Genomic DNA, 19304 nt, shown 5'->3' with positions numbered 1-19304 from the left:
TAGTTGTCGGAGTTCTGATGCAGTTGTGCATTTTTCTGATGCACGATGCAGCAGTTGCTGTGTGGGATTGTTGGAGTTCTGATGCAGGAGTGTGATTTTCTGATGCATGATGCAGTAGTTGTTGTGCGAGACTGTAATTGCTGAAGTTCGAACGTAGCTGTGACAATATCTGGTGTTACAATTGTTCTAGTATTGTTGTGAGGGAGTAATGATGAAGGGGAGCTTCTAGCTTCTTTCTACTGATGGTTTCTGGCGATTGATGAGAAAATGTACAGTATGGAATATGTACTTGTAAATATGAAAGTCAATAGCGTATTGTATCATATATTTAATATAATATCGTATAGTATTATATAATTTTTAAAAATTAAAATAATAAAAAAATTTAATTGACATATCATCATTTTATAAAATATCATAAACACAATTAAAAATTTAAGATTTTTTATATATAAAAGATCATATACACTTTTATTATATCTTTTTTTTTTAAAATGTATTGATCTATATCGATAATATATATTATATCATATTAATTCGATACATTTCATGATACATATCATTTTTCATATGTATCATATTATATCATATGATATATATCATCTATTATATATTTAGGATACTGATAACTATGTTTGTAAAAAGTATGTACAGTGAAATGTAGCTACCAACAACTCATAGTAAAAAATCTAACCCCTGGTTTGGGTGATAAAAGTGTATGACTCAAAGGTAAAGATATTGGGTTTAAGTCATTCGACAATATACTAAAATTATATTCTCGACTAATTCAGTTTAGTGATTACAGATACGTTCACTAGACCTACAGATAACTTGGGTGGTAAAGAGATATGACTTATAGTAGAGATCTTGGGTTTAAATCCCTCAGCCGCATATTATAACTATCAATAATCTATAACTCAGCATGTCTAGTTAATCTTTGGCTAATAGAACTGTGGAGATCATCTGAGTTCATTTCATTTTTCTTTTTCTCATCCCAACTTGGTTAAGATTTTCTCTTCATATGGGCTGATCACTTCAAGATTCTCCCATGGTGCAGTTGGCCAATACTACAGTTGAAAGTATCATGCTCTCTTCACTGTTATTAAGCATGTATTTTTTCCTAGTCAACGAGCTCTATTGCTCAACATAAGTGCTTGTATATTTCTTGAACAGCAATTAATTATTTGGTTCAGTGTGCCCATCGCTTTCATCTCCCCGCCCATTTTGACAAAAAAGAGAAAAACTAATATTAGAATCTCTGACTCTGGGAAGTGCATCAATTAAATTAAATCAACATGCATATTCACTAAACCTTGGGTGGGAATTAGTCTTTTGACCTTGATTGAAAGTGTCGGCCAGGCTTAAAAAAAGTTTAGCTTACTTGGATTTGGCATCTTGAAGGACCAATAGTCAACAACCACTTTAAAAGTAAGGGTCAATATGCATCATTAGAACACACAAGAAAAGAAAAAGAACCTAGATTTTTCTGGCCTGGCCTTCGTTTCGCATTAATGGGGAATCCTCGATGAAACACTATTGTTTTTGCTTTGTCAGCTTGATCCTGGAAATGATCTTAACAAAAAGGATTGAGAGGGCTTATAATTCTTCATCGTATCAGAACAATTAATATTCATCATTGTATCAAAATAATTAATATTTAGAAGAATTATAAATAGTCAATTAAATAAATATAATTAATAAATTATTACACAATTTATAATATTATAATACCATTTTAAAAATATATCTTAATCTCATAAAATATATTAAATTAAATTAAATTTAAGTCAAATTAGATTAATTATAATCGAATCAAATTAGAACCACGTTGAATGAGAAAATATATGTTATTTAACAGTTCATCAATGTCAATCGCTCGAATAATCATTCAAATTTAATTATTAAAAATGAAGTTTTTGAAAATCATACCTCTTAATCTTCAAAGAGTAATTCGAAAGCATTGTCATATCCACAACACAAAGTAACTGATCTCGCAGGGGTATTATAGCCATTTGCAAAAATGAAAACAAGAAAATGTCAGAAGAATCTTATCCCTATTTCATTCTAACAGTTCCCTCTTGAAATTCATTCTTAAAATTGTCATTTATGAATTGAAAACAAGAAAAATGACGAAGAAAATGTCAAGGGATAATTCCCACTTTGCTTATTAATCCACCTAAGTAATTTAATAGCATAACATAAATTTTATAAATATGGAAAGAAAATGTGAAACCCCACCCAATTAAGATTTGTATCTTAATCTTTGGAGTACGTAGTTAATATATATTGCTAAAAAATATTATATGTATAAATAAATTATATAAATTTAAATTTAAATGATAGTATTCGATTAAATGATTTTAAAATAAAAAAATAAATAATCACATTATTTGTCACATAAGTTTATACAAATAAATTTATATAATTTTTTTTAAAATATTTTGAGCTATGTAATTTTGTTGGGTGGAGGGATCATTACACAAGAAAGAGGCCATAAATAGGAAGCAAATTGGCAACAGGTTGAAGTATCAACTGATCTCAAATATTTTTCATCTCTACAACAACAAAATATCCAATGTTGCAATTAGTATTTTTCCTAGCTGCACTTGTAGCAACATCCCAGGGTGATCATGTCGCTCATCAGATTCACCTTCTCAGGCCACGATCCGGCGCCAGAAAAGATGATGTTCCGGGCCTCTCGTGCCTGAGCTGGCGCCTTGCCGTGGAAACCAACAACATTGTAGGGTGGAAAACAGTTCCAAAAGAGTGTGAAAGCTACGTGGGGCATTACATATTAGGTGACCAGTACCGGAAAGATTCGGCCACCATCACTAATGAAGCTTTTCTCTACGCCAAAAGCCTGAAACTCGGCGGCGACGGCAAGGACATCTGGGTCTTTGACATAGATGAAACATCACTCTCTAATTTGCCTTATTATGCTAAGCATGGATTCGGGTACTAATTAATACCGTTGAGTTGTGCACTGTAGCATCATTTGAGAATTTTTTATTGCCTTTGTTTCTCAGGGTGGAGCCATTTAATGCAACGTTGTGGAATGAATGGGTGAACAAAGGGGAAGCACCAGCATTACCAGAGAGTTTGAAGCTGTACAAGGAGCTATTATCACTTGGGATTAGGGTTGTCTTTCTCACTGGAAGGCCAGAAGACCAAGCAACAGTCACAACAACCAATTTGAAAAATGCTGGATATAGCTCTTGGGAGAAGCTCATCCTTAAGTAACCACTCATTCATCATCAAAATCTACAGTTTTAAATTATAATTGCAGCCCTCGTCATTTTATTTGTTGGGTGCAGGGGATCATCTTATTCAGGAAAAACAGCAGTGGTGTACAAATCGACTGAAAGAAGAAAGCTTGAGAAAAATGGATATAGGGTCATCGGAAACATTGGTGATCAATGGAGCGATCTCCTGGGCGGCCTCTCCGGCAACCGGACGTTCAAGCTGCCGGATCCACTTTACTACATCAGCTAATTAAGTAATTTGTGCTTCCCATTTCCAAGTTTGGAATTATCTTCCATCAAAATTACTTAATCGAAGCACAGACGGTGGAACAAGGAGACAATGTTTCAATACATTTCTTACAAAAATTGTACTTCTTAACTTTGGTAAATATTTTCCTAGAGATGTACTTTTAAAATAAATATATTTAATTAAAAAATAAAATTTCTCTTATTGGTGAACCGTGGATTAATCATTAGAATTTATGATATGATGAGTTAATAAATATTTATCTAATTGTTGTTACATGAACATTTCCGTTATTATTTTAGTATGAGAAATCAAATTAAATGTCTTAAATTCATAAAACCAAAGTAAAAATATTCAATATTATCTATACAAAGCCAAAAAATCCACTTCATGAGCACTGTTCACTCACGAAATAACTGTGCTCATTAGGCATTATTCATCACGAAATTACTGTTTACTCACAAAATCACTGTTTATTATCATGTTTTATTCTTTTTTAATGTTGATATTATGCTATTAGAAAAAGATTTAGTTGGTTTTTAGGTTAAGGTTTTCATATTTGTATAATTAATTTTAGGTCAAAAGATTTATTCCCACCAAAAGTATAATGAAAACTCAAAGTGATCTCCTTTAATTTTCGAAAACTTAAACACTTACTTATCAGCAAAATTTTGTTGAAAAACTTAATTAAAGTTAAAGGTAAAATTATCATTTAACAAAAAATTTAAAAAACATAAAATTAATTATATTTTCTCCCCGAGTTTTAAAAATTAAAACTTCACCCTTATCTATAGTTTTCAAACTTTGAAAAATAGCATTCCCCCCCCCCCCCAAAACTTAGGGTTTTCTTTCTCCCTACTCTAGCCACTATCTTCGATGAACGACGATCGGTCTTTCTTCCTCCTGACAATGCCTCTCCATCCAAAGCCCCCGAACAATATATAGATCGAAAAATCAATACATCATTTATCTTTTGATCTAGATGAAGGAGTCTATCGTCTGGACGATGGCGATGCCTTGGTCTCATCATCGTCGTCTAGGATGATGCTTATCTTTCACACAAAAAGCTCTTTTGTTTGGATTTCGTCCAAGAGGAGAGGCAATATGAGGCAATACAATTTTCTAAACACAAAGATTATTAATTAAAACTTCATAGCAATAGAAAACTAGAATCAACTAGGAAACTATAGTTAAATGTAATCCTTATCAACTAAGAAACATGACTCCAAATAAATTCTCTTACTTTCTCCACACAAATTTCCACATAATCAGGTTACATTATCAAGTCTTGTCACCTAGACACATTACTAAGCATGTATTATAACTTTTGTCATGTCATTTGTCATGTCACCCACTATTATCATGTCATTTTCCTTTTGTCACGAGTCTTTAATGTTATTAATATTTTCTACACTAACACCTTTTTGTCATAGTTTTTTTCTTCTTTTCATTTGTTTTTTTAATCCAATTTCTCTCTTTTACCTTGAATTTTTCTTTGATATTTTTTCTCTTCGCACCTTAGCTTTGTTTCTCCCAACGAGTTGAAGGGACCTTGTTCCCCATCATTATCCCCCACTAAAAAAAAAAAAAATTCTTATCTTTCTAGTTATCATCATACAAGGTACCCTCCAAATATATCAAAATATCGAACCAAGGCTTGAATCTTGCCTTCATTTGAAGATGAAAATTTTGTTTCCAATGATATATCCAATCCATAATAATCTTCTTATGTTGATTGACAACCTTTTTATAATTGTCTTTAACCATTATAATAAATTTTCCTTGATTAACATAAAAATCATCCTCCACATTAGTGTTTTTTATGTCAAATTTCTTTTGAAGGAAATAAAGATTTTCTTGACCTTATGATGTTTCTCTCATCTCTTCAACTTCTTCGTCATCCTCAAGTTGTTCTTCCTTCTTTACCTCAACCTCTTCGGTTTATTTATAAAATTGAAGTAGTACTGCAAAGTTTAAAATGATTTCAAGAAATTCATTGTCTCTGTAATAAAACTATATCATTGCCTTTTACTTTTGCTACCTCATACTCTTCGGCTTTTTTTATTGTTTCATTAGGTCAATGAAAATTTTCATTCTTTGATTTGTTTGCAAGGGCTTTAAAGCAATCCCGCAAATCTCACAAGCTCCATAAGTTTGTTTGTTATGCCTCTAGATGTGCTTTGAACTTTAACAAATTTCTCCATTAAGTACATCTTATTATCTTGTTGACCAAACACCTCAAGATTAGACTTAGAGAATGTAGAGTAAGATTTATCTATTCTCTTTTAAAAATAAAATAGGGTTATTTATAAAATCCCCAAGCCCCATATAAATTTCTTCATGAGTTGGTAATTCACACCTAACATTATTAATAAAATTGACTTTTTAAAGTTAAATGATAAGTATAGTACTCAAATCGTGTCATTTATTGAAAATTTAAATTCTTCATATTGTATAATAAAACATATTTTTTAAAAAATAAAATAATAAAAAAATTTTAATTGACACGATAACATTTAATAAATATTAGAAATATTCTTAAAAAATTAAAATTTCTTATATATACTTCTATTATATTATATTTTCCTCTTAAGAAACATATTAATTCATATCAATAATATATATTATTTCATATGATATGTATCATATTATATTATATATATTATATTATATTAATTTGGTACACTTTAAATTATATTTTTTTTATCTATATTATCTTTTATTTATTTTATACCGTATTATACCTATTTAGGGCTGGATTCGAGCCGAGCCAGCTCGAGCTCGAGCTCGGCTCGGCTCGGTTCAAGCCCAAAACGAGCCGAGCTCGAACTGGCTCGAATTGGCTCGGTTGATTTTTTTTTTAAATTTTTTATACAAAACGGCATCGTTTTGATTTATATATATACAAAACGATACCGTTTTGATATGAAAAATGAGTCGAGCTGAGCCATAAACGAGCCGAGGTCAGCTCGAGTTGAGCTCGAGCCGAACTCGAGCCGGCCATAAAAAAACGAGCCGAGCCCAAGCTGGCTGCGAGCCGAGCTCGGCTCGGCTCGGCTCGAATCCAGCCCTATAACCTATTGTGTATGGTGTACAGGAGGATTCTGATATCATAATAGTTAAGAGATACCTTTGGGGTGGGAAATTAGACCTAAAAAAGATTGATAACTTTATTAAAAATTTCAGTTTAGTAGATAAACACGCCAGTTAATATTCATCTCAAGCCACCGTTGAAACCACGGCAGACGTCGCAAGCCGTCGCCATTGAAACCGGGCACCTTGCACCATCAGTTTCTCACTTGGTTCTCTCTATCAGTTTCCAAGGCGTTTAGGTATGAGTTGTTTTCTTTATTTCGTTTTCAATTCGTAATATATTTATAATGAGTAAATTTATGACTTAGAATTGGGAAGAAAACTTCTGAATTTATTCCCTTTTATGTTAGAAGTTAAAAGCGCCGCAATGACTGTTTGTTAAAATGTCTCAATGGGATGGGTTTCTGAAAGCTGACTTGATTACTTAAGTAGAATCTAAAAGTGGGTTGTGATAGTGAGTAGCACTTCCAGAGAAGCTTGGTTCCCAGTTAGAAATCTTTTCTTCAATCAAGTATCGATTATGAGAGTGATAATTTATCTACAAATGTAGTGTCTGAGAAGAATTTATGGCCGTTGTAGTGAGTAGCACTTCCAGAGAAGCTTGGTTCCCAGTTTGATATTTTATGGGATTATATTTTTATTGTGGTAGTTTTGAAGTAAATTACAATGGTGTATGCAAAACAGTTGTTCAAATTAGCAATTTATTGTGATCAATTGTCGAAAATTAACCCACATAAACTGAAGAAAATTAGTGAAGTTTAACGATTTGAAGGGCAAAGGAACAATCCAAACAAAGAAAAACCGATAGAAAGAACAACTAAAATAAATCTATAAAAAGTACAAAAACTAGCCAATACATTACCGTCTTCTTCAATTTCAAATTCCAAAGTAGCTTAGCTTGCCGAGCACAATTAGAAAAATCAGGACCAAATGTAGAAGCCCAACTCTGGTGACGGCCAGCTCCAAAGAGGAGAAGCCCAGCCACTCTTTAGCTGAAGATTGTGGTGGCTTTTATCCTAAATATTTGTTTTTATGCTTTGTTTGATTGTATTTTGTGGTGGGTTTTTTTTTTCTTGTATTAGTTTCTCATCTTGTTCTTTTTTTATTGTTTTATGTTGTGTTGTTAATCACAGTGTTTTGATATAATTTTCTTTTATTGTTATGTAACTTTTATTTAAATTAGTAATGTAAATTTTAGATTTGTTGTTTTTTTTTTTTGGAATCATAACTTAATTCTTTATTGCTTGTTTATGATACATTTGATTCAGATTTTTAACTTATTTTTGTTTTACTCACCTAACAGGTTATAGAATTTATTATATATAAGATTTTATGTCATGAGTTAAGTGTCGTTTTTTTTAAAATAGTTGAGCTCATTTCTTTTATGTATGTCCTAGTAAATAACCTCATTTCATACAGATACCCCACCGCAGTGGCCAACTGACAGTGTGACAGTGTTTGACAGAGAATCAAATCCACTTAGTGAGTTGATTTTCTTAAACCACTTTTCTTTTTTACAATTTTTTTCATTTTATGTTAAAGAAATTATAAAATTATGAGTGATGGCTTAAATGTGCTTGTGAAACAAATAAATCTAACTCTTTTATTATTATTTTTTTTTTTTTGGCTTTCAGATGGCTTATAGAGGACGTGGACATGGTCGTGGGTTTAGAGGTCGTGCCTCAACCTATGCCAAACAAGAAGCTTTTAAACTCTTTCCTGTTAGTATAAATTTCATTATTTCTTTTCTTTTTCTTTCTTTTTTCTTAAATTAAATTTTAGATGTAATTTTTAATTTTGCAAAGCAGGATATTGAATTACCTAATAGCAAAAATGTGCCAGTGGATAAGAACTTAATCATTTGGAATTCAAGGCTGCTGAATTATTGGAAGTCTTCTCCTTACTATCTTGAAGAAAATGTTGAAAAGAGTGAGCATCCAGTTATTCAATTACTCATTTTTTCATGTTTTATTAGCTAATTAAGCAGGGGAAAATAATAAGGAAAAAGAAAGAATATATAAATGGGAATTCAATACCAATGACATGATTATTAATCTTTCATCAATATAAATTAGAAAAGTTGTAGAGGAAGATCCTATTAGAACATAGCTAATTTTTTGTTCTAAGTGTTCATTGCTGTCCAGGATAATCTGAGGGCTTGATCAATGAAGCATATTGTTTAAATAGATAACTAGGTGGTGATAGTTAAAAGGTATGAATAATATAAATGCTATTTGACTTATTGCAACTAGTTCTTTTTATATCCTACAATAACTGCCACCATGGTGTTATTGCCATCATTTCAATGCATGGGCAGGTAATGCTAATAGCTTATGCCTTTTGCCTCAACCCACAATATGGTACTCATTGATAATAATTAAGGCCCCTTCTATTCTGATTGAAGAAAATTGTTTGGAGAAATTTCTTCCCAGTCTGTTTTTCTTGATGTCATTTGTATATCCCGCGTGAGTGGATTGTGTAACTGAGACTTGTCAGAAAAGCAGCAAGTGAAGTAGTTATGCAAATGATCATCTGGGACCAATTTGAGAAGAGATGTTCCAGGCATTTGGATATTCTACTTCTTCCATGAATGTGCACAGAGCTATATTTGTACACAATTCAGAAGAGGCTATATCAGTAGTTGTGTCACTATATTAAAATTGGCTTTATACCACACAAGTATGTACTGATTTTGGTTACAGATTGTGACTGATTGGAGACCTTACTTGATATACTTGCTGCTATTTTTTCATTTTCCTTCCAGAGTGAATTTCTTACAATATTCATATAGTAAATTCTTTATTTCAATCTCATAGATTTTGTTATCTAGTTTCTGACATGCAAGTCGTTAAATTAGTAAATTTGCAAGATATCTAGTTACTCGCATTGACTGTTATATTAACTTGTCACAATATCATTTTTTTCATGACGTGGAATATCAGAGAGCCAAAGCATGGATATAGAAAGGTTTTCTGACTTGATTAAACCAAGGACCTCAACAACTCGTGATTCAATTGACCAAATTCTACAGCTCACAGCAAATAATTTTCCTCAAGAGCTGATTAAAGGTTGGAAATCTATGATTTGTAAAAATATTGTAGTATTCATAAGAATAATTCTAGAGATTCATCTGATGGTGCAATGAAATTTTAGGTTCAAGGGGACAACGGAGCACAAAAAGAGTGCGATGGAATACAGATGCAGGTTTGATGAGATAAAAAGTGTATCTTCAATTTCTTTTTCTTTTCTTTTCATTTTATTTTGCTTCAAAAAGGTGTATCTCTATGTCATATGTCCAATCCATCTTTACTGGTTAGGCATGGCAAGAATTGAGATTTGAAACTTTCTTTTGTGCAAGAGCCATTTGATCTACCATACAAGTTGTATCCATGGCAGGATAGATATTGAAAATCAGCTAATAGTAGTTGTGATTTTGTGTCTCAATTGTTAATATTAAATACATTGTTGAGTAAATTAATAAATAAGAATAACTCACACTAGTGTTCTAGTTTTGTGGTCATGAGATCATTTTTATTTTAATATTTTGATTCTATTCGTGTTTTGTACATGAAGAACTCATATTGTTGGCTTCATTCCTGAAGCTAATAAGTTGTTTTTCATCAAGTGCCTCTGTTTAGATGGACTGGAAAAGTATTTTCAATTCGAAAGACAGTGCAAACAGTGCCTATTATTTCTGAAGTAATAATTCTTTCTTACTGATTTGGTGTTATGTGTTCATGAAAAACTGCACCAACTACTAAGTGTCCTTGGGATCTTTATTTTTGCAATGTGAAATTTCTTGTCATAATGGTAAATTGAATGTTCTCATCTTTTTCCCTTGAATCAAAACTAGAAATACATTGTTTGTTATCAACACAGTCTTACAATCCTAAGTCTTCAAAGATCTAGTTAAACTGATTTAGCTATTCATATGACAGGCCTGCAGAGATTAGATCTCTTTGAAAAACTTGAACAGAAAAATAAGGTAAACTTTCCTAGCATCAGTAACATTTCTGCCAATTGTGAAAAAACCATTCAAAAAGCTTATATTTCTTCGGTCATTTTTTTCCTAGAGGGGGTATTTGAGCTTTCTTTTAAGTACATGCTGGCAATTTTTCATTTCTTTAGGGTGAAGAAGAGAAAGATGAAAAGGAAAAGAAAGATGGCGAGAAAGAAGGCGAAAATTTGGATGAAGATGATGATGAAGCAGCTGGAGATGCTGAGGAAGAATCCAGTGATGATGGAGACTATAATCAGGTTTCCTCAGGAACTTGGATATTTCTTTTTGTTCATATGCGACGTTGCTTCCTAATTCACTTGTAACCTTGGGAAATAAGAACATCTAATGCTCTGTCATGCTTGCAGAACGTTGAGTTTGATGACGATGAAGATGATTTTAACATGGATGACGGGGACGATGGTAAGCATATTGTTTTCAATGTCATTTTGACTTGCTATATGCATTTTAGAATCTGGCAACCGCAGATGCTTTAAGAATTTTCTGATCTTGCAGATGAAGCAACGTACTAACTGCTATGTGGTTTTTCACCTGTCCTGATCTACCAACTATCTCTTGCTGCAAGTTCTGCAGATAGAATGACTGGCTTTATTTTGTTAATAATTACCTTGTAATTTACTTAAGTGGTTTGTTTGAAAAAGGGATAAAAAGAGGCAATCTATCTATTTTGGTAGGAGTCATTTTAATTTTGTTCTTATTTTATACTTATTTATTAAATTTTGGAAAAAAAAAATACTCTCAATTTTTAATTAAAATAATATATTAATCTTTTATATAATAAATAAAATAATATATTAATATTTTTTTATTAATTTTAACAAAACATAATAATTATTTATATAAATTAATTTTATCAAACATAACCAAACCTAGTGTTAAATTATATATATTTATTTTATTTTATTTTATTTGTAATTAATAAAATATTACATTATTATTGGAGAAATTTTGATTTTATATATTTTTATTATTTATTAATTTTTTAAACAAAAATTATACATTTTCAATTAATGTAATAAATAATATAAAAGATATTTTATTTATTTAATAAAACATTAGCTTAACAAAACATACCTTTCAAGATTTGATAATGGTCATTCATTTTGTTAACAGTTACCTTGTAATTTACCTCAAGTTTGGGTTAAAAACATTAAGGGTTGTTTGGTTCCAGTTTTTAAGATGATTTTGGTAATCTATCTTTTATTTTCTTGTTTTGTTTGTCAGTAATAAAATATTACAGTAATATTCTATTATCAATATTGATGTGATAGGTAATATAGATGGTAATCTGATTACTATCTTTACTTTAGGTATTTAAAGATTATCAAGGTAATCTTGATTTTTTTATAATTATATTATTATTTATTAATTTTTTGAGACAAAAATAAATTTATTTTTAATTAATATGACAAATAATATAAAAATATTTAAAAATAATTATATTTAAGGACATTTAAGTAAAATAATTTATTAGTAATCTATGTTTAATTAAACACAATAATTATTTATATCTATCAAATTTCATCAAACATAGTAATTATTTATATCCAGTAATCTTTTAAATAATTTATTTTTAAGGTAATTTTTTTATTTTGATAATAAAATATTACTCCAACGAAACACCCCCTAAGGTTTTACCAATACTTCTACTTGAATCTTAGCATTTGGTCAGAGCTTGTATGAGTGATGAAAGAGGATGATTGTTAAAAAAAACAAACTCTATTAAAAAGAAAAGTAATGGCATAACAGCAAAAAAATAATAATAATAATAATAATAAAGTTTTAACACAAAATAAGGTCGGAGCATCTGATCATTCCCTCCCGTACCGCCAAGTGTTCACTGTTGTTTCCCGGCCGAACCTGAGTCAATCATGTAAAAATGCACGGCTAAGATTACTTGACACCGCATCACCGTTCACCACCATCAATCATCACTCATAATCCTTCACCTCGACCCCATAAATACACGCAAAAAATACTATAAATACCTCTCCCCTTCAAACAGAAATAACTAAAACCAATCGACGAAACCGGAAAAAATATTGCCAAGCCAAAAAATTATTTGATCGGTGAAAATGTCGTGGCAAACGTACGTTGATGATCAGCTGATGTGTGACGTCGAAGGGAAGCATCTCACCTCCGCCGCGATCGTGGGCCTAGACGGCAGCGTTTGGGCTCAGAGCAGCAGCTTCCCTAAGGCCCGAAACTCTCACTGTTTTGATCTGTTTTATTTGGATTATTTGATATTATTAATTTACACTGAGTGGATCCGATAGGTTCAGATTATTTTTAAATATATTTGAGATCTGCTTGTTTGGCTTATTAATATTTGATTTGGATTAAAAAAATAAATATAATATTTATTATCTTGACAATGCTTGATGATTTATATTTTTTTATTTATAAATCGCATGTTTGTGTTAATTTTTTATTTGCTTTTACGTTTCAATAGTGTAACTTCATAACTTACGTATAAAGTTATGGTATCTGACCGTATGAAAATAAAACTTTTGTGAGGCTGAAAAAGAAATTATTCAGTTGAATGAGAACGAATTGATCTGTTGAATGAAATGATGTTAAAATGTGCCTCTAAATTGTTTTATTAATCTTAGCTGAAATAGGTAGTCTGCAAATGCTGAAGAAAAATGATGATTTATGAAGATCATATGTGATTTAAATAGGCTTGAGTCTGTAAGTGTCTGCTATGGAAGCCAGTTTTTGGGTTTAATATATTGTTTTCTTTTATGTTTTAGACGTGATTTTTTTTAAGGTTTTGATTGTTTGATGGGTTATATGCAGTTGAATCCTGAAGAGATTACTGCTATCAATAAAGATTTTGATGAACCAGGTTCTCTTGCCCCAACCGGGTTGCACCTCGGTGGCACTAAGTACATGGTAATTCAGGGTGAGCCTGGAGCTGTGATTCGTGGAAAGAAGGTGCGTTTTATTGTGCTATTATTTGTCGTTCGTTGCCTAAACTATATGAGAACTAACAATGCTTAAGGACTTTTAAATCATACAGAAATTTTAACTACTAATTTAAGGACTTTATTGTTGTGGATTGTATAAAGTTTCATGGATCTGACTGTGGGATCTCCTTGAAGAGCCTTTCTTGCATTTGGACAGATATGTGTAGTCCATATTGATGCAAGTTACTTGGGTCATTGATGAAATGGATGACAGATTGCCTATACTAGTCCTTTTAGTCCGTCATTTCTTGTGTGGGCACACTTGGAGACCTAATTCTGTTATAAGATCCCTTTTATTTGCCCTTTTTATTCTTTTAGGAACTTAGGATTCAATCCTCACTTTTTAGATGGGTCCAGCCACATGGAGAATAAAGAATCATGATGTTATCCTATAGAGGATAGTTGAGAATCAAGAAATGTTATACATTTTGCAGGGACCAGGTGGTATCACAGTGAAGAAAACCGGTCAAGCACTGATTTTTGGGATATATGATGAACCAGTGACTCCAAGTCAGTGTAACATGATTGTTGAGAGGTTGGGAGATTACCTCATTGATCAGGGCTTGTAGATCCCCGAATCAACCTCATATGGTTTCCATATATTTCTTTTTGGTTTTTGAGTTTGCCTCATCTTCCATATTGGGTGATGAAATGGCACTATAATTGTTTCTGGGTAAAATAAATGTGTTTATGTGTATTGCAGTTTTGAAGTATTTAAGTGTCTTTGGATATTGTTTATATTAAAATGGTGAGAATTATTTTTTGAGTTATTAATTTCCGCGCTACATTTGAATGTGGAAAATTCCATTCAAATGTAGTTGAATTCAATTCGTATACGAGACATATCCACAATTTTATTATTTAAACAAAAATAAAATAATATAGTTAAATATTATTTTAATTTTAATTTTTAATTATCTAATCACATAATAATACGTTATTATTTATAAATAAAATTATACACATAACACTATTTAAACTTTTATCAGCAAAAAGGCTTAGAGTAGAGATGCCTAAATTTAAAGCCTATCAATTAGATTTGATACCATATTAATTAGATTTGATAGTACAATAAAAAAAATTTGGGATAAGATTGAATTTTTAATAAAAAAATTTTGTTTCCTACAATTTAAAATTAAATTAGAAAGTGTTAGAATTGATAATGACTCAAATATTTAAAGAAATATCATTTTAATAGAGTTTGTGAGGGTAAAATTATAGAAATATTAAAGTACAATATCAATAATAGTTAAAATTTTTATAAATTGTATATAATTATATTTTTAAATAGTTAAAATTATTCATATTATTCTTTATTTTTTTAATATTTTATTTTATTATTCAGTAGTGAAAATATAATTTAGACGGTAAAATTATTAACATGCTTTAAAGTTTTTTTAATTTAATTTTTAAACTATTTACAAATAAAATGAAATATTATATTATGTATTTTATTAATAATAAGTTGGGTAATTTAGTAAAAAAATTAAAATACCAAAAATATTTGAAAAAATGAAAATAATGAATAATTTTGGATTAATTTTGATTATGTTGGATTAACCTAAATATTAAAGGATTAAAAATTTTTTACACAATTCTAATTTAATTGAGTTAAAGATTTCTAACTTAAAATTCAAATAAATATAATATAAATATGATTCGATAATTCGAATGGCTAAGATCTACTAAAATGGACCAAATTTTGAGCCTTCAGCCCATATATATTTTTTTTTATTGAAATGGATTCATTATCAGTTGTATTTTCTTAATTTCATAGGATAATGAGGGTCCTCATTCAAGATTCTGTTATGAAATAAAAATATATATTAAGGATATTATATGATTTATTTTCCATCATCACAAACATATGAAAACCAAATCATAAAAATCTGAGTTCTTAATTATCATTTTTCATTATATCATTATATCAACCCATTTCTTTGTCTAATAATGTATTCTAGATGGTTGGCAAATTAGATAGGATCAATTTGTGATAATATTTTGACTTGATCTAATCAACATTCAACATAGAACAATTTTTGTCTCTTTCATTGAATTTAATTAATAAAATTATGGGTACAAAAAATGTGGACATAAATTAGAGGTCCATCTTTGAAAATGATGTGAACTTGTGGTGATTATTGTTCTGTCAATCAACATATATATATGGGTATAGGTGGGCTGAACCAAAGTCAACTTGCATCCTTATCCTTAGCTGTGAAATTATGAAAACTTGTATTAAACAACTAATTATCTAATATTTATAAAGAAAATTTAGAGAAAAAATTGAGTGGTAGGCTGAAATTGAAGATAATGAAATACCAACTTTTTGACTATGATGTTATGTTTCCCATTAGGGAACTTGATAATGGAGAGAAATTCATATTCTTGTTGAAGAATATGCCTCATTGAGATTGACATTAATGTTATATTTAAAAAAATCATAATCTTACTACTATGGTAACTTTTGATGCAAGTAATGTCATTGGATCTTCTAAAAGGGACTTGAAATCAATTGAATCTTGAATATTCATCTCTTCCTTCAATAGCAAGGACAGTTTCATCGAGAAAGACCATGACTATTCTTTCTCTCGACATCCTCGATCTATACTCTGGACTCAACTATTCATATAAAGGGAAGCTTTTTTGGCGAGACACTGATATTGGAAGGAATGAAGAGTGAAATCAAAAGAGTGCCAAAGAAGGCTTAAGGCAAGAAAAGAGAGAGACGAAGACAAACGGTGGCCAAAGGGAAGAATAAGAAAACCCTAGGGATTGAGGGAAAAAGTCTTTTTCAAAACTTAAAAACTTGAGACTAGGGTAAAATTATAAATTTTCAAAACCTAGGTAGAAGAAAATGGAATAAAATTATATTTTTCTTAATATTACTAATGAAATGACGTTTGAGTTTTACAACTAATAATTAAAAATAACAAAAATTAGATAATAGATAAGTATTTAAGTTTTTGAAAGGTTGAAGGTGAAAATTTGAAAATGTATCAAACCTTAGCTGGGAATAAGTCCTTTGGCCTTGTTCAAAACATCCGACATATATACATAAAATTTCTCATACGATTTTTGTTAAAGAACTCAATTATATAATAATACGTCATTATTTATACATAAAGTAATAATACAGGGTATTTTATTAATTCATTATATTAGGCTAAACATCGTATACTTTTATTATCAATTAAGAATAGTAGAATACATGCTGAATATATTATACAAAAATAATGTTATTGGTTGAGTATAATAATTAAATTATTAATATTCTCTCCACCCAATTCTTGAAATGTAGAAGAAGTATTTGTTAGTTGATAAGACTTGGAGGAAAGAAGGTTAGCTTGTATTTTAAAAAAGAAAAGGGTAGAGTGTGGGTAATAGATGATGACTCAAAATTGATGGCTTCAAAGCTTATCCTTTTGTATAATTAGTACAAACAAACGCAACTCTAGGTCAACCAACCATCACCAATGGATAATGTCGAATCTCTTCACTAGGATAAGGCCAACCCTAAAACATTACTCCATTGAAAAGGACTCTACTAATCTCCCACCCACATTCCACATATTTCAATTTAATTCTTTTTCTAATCCAACTTTAAACTTTGTTGAATTTGTCGATGAAACCCGTGTTCATATTGTTGAAATACTCAATTGAGTATACAGGTAATATATTATTTTATAATTTAATAATTTTAAATTAAATATATAAATAATATACAATTATATAATGATAGTTTTATTTATATATACTTAATTGTATATTCAAAAGTTATAAAATTATGTATTTTTTATTTTAAATACATAAATATATACATATTTTTTATATCCATCAAGTGATTAAATAAATTTGAAATCCAAATTATGAAAAAAATCTTTGTCTTGTATTTTTTTGTTTACTATTTAAAAAAAAAAGCTTTTAATATTATTAAATTAGGAAAAAATATTAAAATAATCGAAAAATATAAAAGTTGTTATATGTATTATTTTGTTAAATATTCCACCTCCTTAATTATCACAAAGGCTCCATGTTTCATGCCGTGTGTGGTGACACCTGATGTCAGTAGCATGGAAACTCCATCTTCCATGTGTGACGGAATCATTTTCCTTAGAAAATGACCGACCTAATCCATCTTCTCTTTATGCATATCTTCTTGTGTGTGTATATAAATCAATTAACTCCAAGAAAAGTCCTATGTTTGTTAATGATCTTCACACAGCCATATCTCTTCTCAAGGTATCATTTGATTTGATGCTCCATTGATGGCTTCCAAAGGTGACCAAAAATTGCTTCAAGCTCCATGCTTCGTAGGGCTGCGTGATAATCATAACAACAAGAAGAAGCATGCAATTGCAAAGCATGAAGGGCGTTGGGATATGATTATGGAGAAAGATGATGATAATCATCAAGATGCCTACATGAACATGCCATCTTCTTCTTCTTCTTCTTCCCTTGCAGATTCAAGTACAACTAATTCCAATGGATCCACATCCTCTTTATGTGACTTGGTTGATGATGCTTCTTCTTCTTCTTCACCACCTTCTTCAAACTCTTCTCCAGCTTCTAATGGTCCTTTGTTTGAATTCTCAGATCTCATGGCTCAACTCCCCATCAAGTAAGTAATCTAGTCAGTTTTTTGAATCTTGAAAAAGTTTTAAAAGTAATAATAGTTGCATATATAATTATTCGTGCTAAGTAGTGATTGTTTTGTATATGCAGGAGAGGGCTTTCTAAATTTTACGAAGGGAAGTCTCAGTCTTTTACATCTCTATCAAGAGTGAAGAGCATAGAAGACTTGGCAAAGAAGAAGAGTCCTTACTGGAAGATAATGAAGACAAGTAAAAGTTATGGGGGTGGATTGGATAGTCATAAATCATATACTCTTGATCCAAAGGCCACCATTTCTAAGAGGTCTTCAAGAAGTTCTCTTTCTTCTTTATCAGTTCCTGGTAGAAGAAGCACTTTTCTAGCTAGCAGTAGGCCTCCTCCATCTCCTGTACAAAAGCACTTTTGATTATTTGATCTGTAAACTTATCATCCTGGTAGAAGAAGCACTTGTCTAGCTAGCAGTAGGCCTCCTCCATCTCCTGTACAAAAGCACTTTTGATTATTTGATCTGTAAACTTATCAAACTAATCCTAGTAGAATGTTTTGATTCACCATTTATGAGTTATAAATTTCTCACAAAGCTTTTTTTTGTTTTTGTTTTAGAGAATATCCCATCATGAAAGGGAAAAGGTAAGATTCTAAATATATATTTAATGGCTCTAAAATCTTTGAACGTATCAAGCTTGCTAAATGCTTAAATATTGATTATTCTAGCTTTCCAATTTAAATAAGCAATCCTCTCAATAACAAAAACCTACTTACCCAGTTTCAATGGTAAAAGAGGAAGTTTTATGTATAAGAGAATAGTAATTCAAGTTTCTTTTGATGATATATCAAGATTAGACTCTTAATTTATTTAATTCGGTTATTATGGGATCAATCATTAGATTTGAGGTTTATCTTATTTAATGTAATTGTCTTGCTCTTGAAAGAAGATTCAATTTAGGTAAGGTTTTTTGTTAAAAAAAAAAACCCTACCATTGTTCCTAGTATGTTTTAACACTCTAAAGTTTAACCATCCAATTTTGTGCTCAAGGAATTTTCTATTTGTATCATGATTCTCCAAGCTGTAACAATAATCAAATATGGCATGCCATATGAGGTCTCTCTTGAATCATTTG

General features: G+C 30.4%; 4 protein-coding genes across 5 annotated transcripts; all 4 read left to right on the top strand.

The window, feature by feature from the left end:
- The first annotated feature begins 2473 nt into the window (after positions 1–2473).
- LOC123219545 (stem 28 kDa glycoprotein-like) lies at positions 2474–3699 on the top strand. The gene is made up of 3 exons (XM_044641551.1): positions 2474–2955; positions 3027–3236; positions 3315–3699. Exons 1-3 carry the CDS (start codon positions 2576–2578, stop codon positions 3490–3492), a joined length of 768 nt encoding a protein of 255 aa, XP_044497486.1. The 5' UTR covers positions 2474–2575; the 3' UTR covers positions 3493–3699.
- A 2905-nt stretch (positions 3700–6604) lies between these two features.
- LOC123218299 (pheromone-processing carboxypeptidase KEX1-like) lies at positions 6605–11286 on the top strand. 2 transcript variants are annotated; one of them, XM_044639674.1, is made up of 10 exons: positions 6606–6821; positions 8002–8064; positions 8217–8303; positions 8391–8511; positions 9525–9650; positions 9736–9786; positions 10521–10567; positions 10711–10839; positions 10948–11002; positions 11096–11286. In XM_044639674.1, exons 3-10 carry the CDS (start codon positions 8217–8219, stop codon positions 11110–11112), a joined length of 633 nt encoding a protein of 210 aa, XP_044495609.1. In that variant the 5' UTR covers positions 6606–6821; positions 8002–8064; the 3' UTR covers positions 11113–11286. The 2 variants fall into 2 exon arrangements, with proteins under 2 accessions (XP_044495610.1, XP_044495609.1); XM_044639675.1 differs by lacking the exon at positions 8002–8064 and having other exon boundaries at positions 6605–6821.
- Positions 11287–12383: 1097 nt separating this feature from the next.
- On the top strand, positions 12384–14339 carry LOC123218344 (profilin-4-like). Its single transcript, XM_044639764.1, has 3 exons — positions 12384–12798; positions 13400–13537; positions 14004–14339. The coding sequence occupies exons 1-3, from the start codon at positions 12676–12678 to the stop codon at positions 14136–14138; spliced, it is 396 nt and encodes a 131-aa protein (XP_044495699.1). The 5' UTR covers positions 12384–12675; the 3' UTR covers positions 14139–14339.
- A 3411-nt stretch (positions 14340–17750) lies between these two features.
- Positions 17751–18734, top strand: LOC123218215 (putative protein TPRXL). The gene is made up of 2 exons (XM_044639509.1): positions 17751–18190; positions 18295–18734. The coding sequence occupies exons 1-2, from the start codon at positions 17838–17840 to the stop codon at positions 18587–18589; spliced, it is 648 nt and encodes a 215-aa protein (XP_044495444.1). The 5' UTR covers positions 17751–17837; the 3' UTR covers positions 18590–18734.
- Positions 18735–19304: the final 570 nt, after the last annotated feature.

The sequence above is a fragment of the Mangifera indica genome, chromosome 6 (assembly GCF_011075055.1).
Source record: "Mangifera indica cultivar Alphonso chromosome 6, CATAS_Mindica_2.1, whole genome shotgun sequence".
NCBI lineage: Eukaryota > Viridiplantae > Streptophyta > Magnoliopsida > Sapindales > Anacardiaceae > Mangifera > Mangifera indica.
The sequence above is the reverse complement of the archived record's forward strand: the minus strand, read 5'-3'. Positions and strand labels throughout refer to the sequence as shown.